Source organism: Hippocampus comes, unplaced genomic scaffold (genome assembly GCF_001891065.2).
Source record: "Hippocampus comes isolate QL1 unplaced genomic scaffold, H_comes_QL1_v1.1 scaffold223, whole genome shotgun sequence".
NCBI lineage: Eukaryota > Metazoa > Chordata > Actinopteri > Syngnathiformes > Syngnathidae > Hippocampus > Hippocampus comes.
The window spans coordinates 370132-376764 of record NW_017804808.1 but is presented as its reverse complement, the minus strand read 5'-3'; the positions used below and the strand labels follow the sequence as shown (position 1 = coordinate 376764).

The 6633-nt window shown below is 39.9% G+C and overlaps 1 protein-coding gene across 1 annotated transcript in view; it reads left to right on the top strand.

The window, feature by feature from the left end:
• The window catches only part of slc27a6 (solute carrier family 27 member 6), a 53455-nt gene that overhangs the window by 37752 nt on the left and 9070 nt on the right, over positions 1 to 6633 (top strand). Inside the window, exons 6-8 of the mRNA XM_019862820.1 lie at positions 964 to 1054; positions 1122 to 1320; positions 5914 to 6011. Coding sequence (XP_019718379.1) covers positions 964 to 1054; positions 1122 to 1320; positions 5914 to 6011 — 388 coding nt within the window. The remainder of the gene's footprint in view (positions 1 to 963; positions 1055 to 1121; positions 1321 to 5913; positions 6012 to 6633) is intronic.

Genomic DNA, 6633 nt, shown 5'->3' with positions numbered 1-6633 from the left:
ATATCATAAACAGACAAACTTGTCACTGCTTTAGGAGGCAATTAGTTTTCGAATAGAATAAAAGAGTTGAGGATGACTGTTCTTGTGAAAGCAAATTGATTTAGTATATCGTCAAACTGGTACCCAGGCAAAAGGTCAGAGATGAAGGAATCATCAAAAGAATATACAAGTGCATTGGGGTCTGAATCTGGAGCATTTTACAAAAAAGATAAGAGCAAGACAAACCGAACTGGGAGGAACCAGTGATATCAAAATTGGAATCAGAGTTGGTGTCAGCTGAGAGGTTCTAAAGTTCGGGGCTGTCAACGTTAAATTAAAGAACCATTAAAATCTATTAAAATGTGGGTAGGTAACAGGGAAGGGCCAAGAGACAAACTAGCAGAAGGGGGTGGGGGCGAAGGACAGAGAGGAAACAATGACAACGCGTAGTGGCTGTGGGTTGGCTTCACCGGCAAGCTGATGGCATTCGCTGACCATTCATATTTGAGAGTTCATTGTGGTGGCAAAAAGCCAGGTAGACCTGATTGCTAGGAAGCAGGCAAATAGGTAGGAGTAACATGGACTCTCAAAAAGTAGTTACAAGTAGCAAAGAATTCTGGGCAACAAACTGACCACCACACATGGCAGGACACGCAATATTGTACAAGGGTCTGAGAAAGGGTTAAGCAAACGAAATGCAAACAGATCTAAAGAGACAACGAGGCACACCGGGACAAGATAAGAACAGCTGGAGGGAACTAATTGTTTCAGACAAGGGTAGCAGGCCTGACGAAACAGGTGGAAAGTAAAGGATGATAAATAGCAGACAGAAAAGAACCATGAAAACAGAGCAAAGCTAAATGACAACACTGGAAACTGAAATGATCTATACCAATGTTATGTTAAACCAAAAAATAAACAAACCAGATCATGACTTCTTCCTGAATATCACTGTCTAATGAAAAACTGTTGTGTTTTGTGTAGCTCCTGCTGAAATACGATCTGGTGAAGTATGACATGATGAAAGAGGAGCCAATGAAAGATCAATACGGTTTCTGTCAGCGAGTGAAAAAGGGTAAGATTTCCATTCACTGAAGTCGCTTTCAACTTAAGTGCCTTACAACTGATCTTTCCTTTCTCAGGCGAGACAGGGCTTTTACTATCTAAAGTAAGTGCCCTGACCCCATTCTTTGGCTACGCTGGAAGCAAGCAGCTGACCGAAAAGAAGCTGATAAGGAACGTGTTTGTCAAGGGAGATGCCTACTTTAACACAGGCGATCTGATGGCTGAAGACAACGAAGGCTTCATCTCTTTCAAAGACAGAGTAGGAGACACCTTCAGGTACAGTTGTGTATGATTTGATTTCATTATTAGGTTCAGGACCGAATCGAATCATGTTTTTGGATTCCAAAAATGCAAGCTCAGACAAAGCGCGGTAACAAAAATATGTCCGACAAAAAATCGCACTGACAAAGTACAAACTGAAATCACTGGTCACAAGGACCCAGGAAACACAATGTATAAACAAAAAGCACTTGCAAAGGAAATATACAATAGAACACAGACAATACACAAACGAAATATCAAAAGTCAAATAACGCTAAACCAAGGATCAAGATCAAACAAAGGAATAATGAAAATACATATAGAGGTGTATGATGAGTGACTATGAAAGGTATCACAAGGTCTAAAATGCAACAACACTAAAAGCACAACAGCGAGCAAGGTCAATAATCAGACAATGACCAGGCAGCGGCGGCCCGGTGGTCCAGTGGTTAGCGCGCCGACCTCACAGTGCAGAGGTACTGGCTTCGATTCCAGCTCCGGCCTTCCTGTGTGGAGTTTGCATGTTCTCCCCGTGCTTGCGTGGGTTTTCTTCCGGTACTCAGTGAGTGTGAGCGTGGATGGTTGTTAGTCTTTGTGTGTGCCCTGCGATTGGCGGGCAACCGGTTCAGGGTGTCCCCCGCCTGCTGCCCGAAGACAGCTGAGATAGGCTGGATGGATGGATGACCAGGCAGCTCAGCAGTCTTTAAATACACAGCAAGGCTTGATGGGGAAACGTGGCACAGGTGTGCCTGCTGGAGGGAAACGCCCCTCACTGCAACTGGAGCTGAAAAACAACCCAAGACAGAACAAGACATTAATGGTCAAATGAAAATTTTTGAAAATTTTTCATCAACAATTATGACTTTCTTTTCTTTATTAAAGTAATACACAAGAATGACAACAGTATCCTTTTTAATCAATCAGAGTACAGAGTTCCCAATTATTTTACGCAACAGTCAACCGGTTGGACTGAGAGAAAAGGCGAAATAAAATAATGGGATTTGGGAAGGAAAGGTAAAGAAGGCTTGTAACAGACTAGTATTGTATTAACAATAATAATGCTATGGTGATTAGCGTAATTAATATTATTTTTGCCACTAAATTAGTTTAGTGAACATTATTAAACATTATTCTGAGGCTGCACCTCTGGAAGATGACAGTGAAAAAGGAACAATAAATGTACTGTAAAAGTAGTGTTGTTGCTGTCTTCAACAAAAAGGGAGCGAGGGAGTTACTGACGTACAGTATCAATCATTTTCGTAAAATGTGTAAAACCATCCAGTTTGAAGTAAAAAAACAAAATAAAAAAAAATAAAAACAAGCGAGTGCAGTAACTCTCCATCGTCACATAGATTGTCTTGGGTTTTATTTTTAGCTGTCCACGATTATACAAGTAAAGAAGAACACGTCTGTCAGTCAATACACAACGAGAATGAAGAATTGGTGCTGGAGCGTCAGGCAAGACAAGATGGAAGCTACATCAGCAAGATGCGAGGATTGTGGACTGATCTGGGATTTGAGAACAAATCACAGTCACACTCAAGAGTAGTGTTAGGTTGTCAGATTGAATTTCCGAATGCAACCAACATGCAAAGAATAGTGACCACTACGTTTCCAGTTCTATTTCCCACTCCGATGGCAAGAGAGTTCCTTTTTTACATTCAAGTGTTTGATAAGAATAAAGCTAGAAAGAACATCATCTGCGCAAATCGAGAAAAAGAATTGCCAAAAGACGTCTCAAGATCACCATGAGGCCAAAATACCAAGTAGAATTAGAAATTCATGGCTGCAGTAGTCCATCCATCCATCCCTCCGTTATCTGATCCGCTTATCCTCACAAGGGGTCGCGGGCATGCTGGAGCCTATCCCAGCTGTCTTCAGACAGTAGTCGGGGGACACCCTGAACCGGTTGCCAGCCAATCGCAGGGCACACAGAGACGAACAACCATCCGCGCTCATACTTACACCTAAGGACAATTTAGAGTGCCATTAACCTGCCAGGCATGTTTTTGGAATGTGGGAGGAAACCGGAATACCCGGATAAAACACATGCAGGCACGGGGTGAACATACAAACTCCACACAGGAAGGTCAGAGCCCAGAATGGAACCCACCGTGCCGCCTGGACCCCAGATCCAAATGATTATAAAAGTGGTTGATGAAAAATGATTCAAAGTATCCCTCACCATAGCTGCACTTCAACAAACCATTTGTATTCTACTTGTAATATAAACGATAACTAACTCACTGTCATCCGTTGTATGGATGTCTCTTTGTTTATTCTTATTCTGTGTCTTTGGGGCTTTTTATCCTATGCTTCAACTCCTGTGTCCTTTTCCTCTTCAAAGTCCCCCCCCAACCCCCCACTTTAAGAGGATTTTCACTTCGAGAATCCTTAAGGATTAAGATGCTTTAAAAATAGATTATTTTCCTGGATTCAAGGTGACACATTCACAACTGTAAAAATTGAATAGATGACTACATTTTGTCATAATAAATTTATTTGCGGTTGGATTTTCCAAAAAAAAATTAAAATGGGTTCAGAATTTTATTCATATAGAGTTAGCACCTGTTAGATCTGAACAATTTTAGGAAAAGGTTGAATTGCGCTTTTTTCTGCAGCTCCAGCATATTACCTAAATTTCATATAAATGGAATGCCTTCACAGTAACGGTATTGTGATTTGAACTTCAATATAAAAACTACAATGGAAGTATTGAGTCGGTGAGAAGTAAATAGAGGCCAAATGTATCAGATTTATTCTACTCTCTGCTTTTTTTCATACAAATTTTGCATTTTCGTGTAAACCTACTCAATTTAACAAATAACATTAATATGAAGAAATAAATGAAACAAATAACATACAGAGAGCCAAACTGATTTAAAAAGTAAAAAGCAAAGATTATTTAATTTTCTGCACTCTCCGATTCCAAATAGTGCAAATAAACACAAAGCTGATATGATCAATGTTCAATATACATCCCATCTTTCTTGGATTGTGTTACAGAAAATTCTAAGTTAATGATTCCTTGCTCAAACAATAAAAGTTATCAGTTTGAACATTAAATATCTTGTCTTTGTAGTGTATTCAATTAAATAAAGGTTGGACATGATTTGTGAATCATTGCATTCTGTTTAACATGACATCCCAACTTCATTGGGGTCAGGTTTTCTGTTTCAGTTACAAAATTAAGGGGTGTGATTTTCTCCGCAAAAGATTCAATGTAGTTTTTCAAAAGTGGCGTGCCAAACGATTCAAGGACAGTTCTATTTGAAAGTCGAACAACTAGATTCGGTCTGACTCGGTGGGATTAAAACTCAATTTGATATGGTGTGGTTTATTTCATGAGGGTATGAAGCACGGACTTTTTTGTTGCCATTTTGCATACACTGGAGTGAACTTGACAGTACTACTTCCTATAAAAGACGATTCGAGACGATTTGATTCTGACATCATCCGTAAATGGACCAGCAAATCCCACAAACGTAAACTCAGACAAACGACGGAACAAAAAATATTTATTTCCCAAAAACGAAGGACCGACAAAGTGCAAACAGAAAGCGCTGGTTACACAAAACCAGGAAAAGCCAAGAAGTATCACTTGCTAATGGCAAGGTAATCTTGAATCCCGACAAATTCCCAAAACGAAATGGCAAAAGTCCAATGACATAAAACATAAATCATCCAATCATTACAAGATCCCAAATACTTACAACACAAAAAAAACTATCAAAGCAAGAGCAACTATGAACATTAACGTGGCTTCTAGAAAATATCTCTTCAGCAAATTGCAAGCTCAATAATCCAACAAGAGACATGGGAGTGGGGGAGTTGGAAGTGCTTAAATACCTGGCTTAATCATGATGATTGAATTGGCAGCAGGTGTGCATGCTGGAAGAGAAGCCCCCCCCCCCCCCGCTGCCACCTGCTGGAGAAACACAAGAACAGGATCACGACAGATTCGGTTCAATTTGAGGCACTCGCGGCTTTTAAATCAACAATTTCTGGTTGAAATCAGTTTTTGTGACACTCACATCGAAAATGTTTTTTTTTTTGGTTTTGTTTGTTTTTTTTCTTTTATTTTGGTTTTAGTTTTGTTTTTGTTTGTTATTATTAACTATATGAAACTTGCCGTAACAGACTATGTAATAGATCAAGGTATAGAAACATCTCAAGGATACTCTGAATCAGGTTTTTTTTTTTTTTTTTTTTTTTTGGTCTTTGGTGCTCCTCGAGGGGAAATTCAACTCAAACTCTGACGTTTCGGCCGACTTTGTTTTGCACACCCAACATAGAACCAGATCACACGCATGCAGGCATGCAAGGAGAGATTCAAAGTGACAGAGGTGTGGAACGAGTGCTGCAACACCTGAGGTGAGGTGATGAGGAAGATGCCACACCGCAGATAGTTTTTGCACCATTGTCCTGGGTGGGTCTCGAACCCCTGTCCTCCTCGAACCCATGTCAAAAGGGCGGTGTGCATAGGATATGGAAGTGTTTTTGTAAATGTTACTTTCGGATATTGTGTGTAAAATTGTATTTTAGGAATCATTATGGTTTAGTAGCAATATTATTAACTATGGTTAATTTTTTGTTTCCTGAATTCAGGTGGAAAGGTGAAAATGTAGCCACAACAGATGTGGCAGAAACCCTTGGGTCAGTTGATTTTATCCAAGAAATCAACGTGTATGGAGTGGAAATAGCAGGTACGTTCATGTAGGAAGCAATATCATACATCTGAATGTTAGGCCCTAGCATACTCCCAAAGAGCTGATATTTACAAAATCTAAAGAATGATACTCAGACCTGACCTATCTGGGTTTTTTTTAGGTTGAAAAAATTAGAGATGACCAATCAATCGGCTGATTAATTAAAAAAAGATATGTAAGGCATGAGCGGCCCGGTGGATGAGTGGTTAGCGCGTCGACCTCACAGTGCAGAGGTCGTGGGTTTGATCCCAGCTCCTTCCTGTTTGGGGTTTGCATGTTCTCCCCATGCCTGCGTGGGTTTTCTCCGGGTACTCTGGTTTCCTCCCACATTCCAAAAACATGCGCGGCAGGCTGATTCAACACTCCAAATCAGGGGTCACCAACCTTTTTGAGAGTGAGAGCTACTTCATGTGTCCTGATTGTGTGAAGGGCTACCAAATTAATACACGTCTGAAATAACATTTGTTCAAATTACATTTAATAATATTAGAATGTGTTATTTTTAATACGTAATGATTTTAATTTTCAGGCTCTGATCATTTTAAAGATGCCTCACAATACTGCCAGTGTTTGCATTTTTAAATCATAATTTCTGCTAGAAAATCACAATCCTCGCACT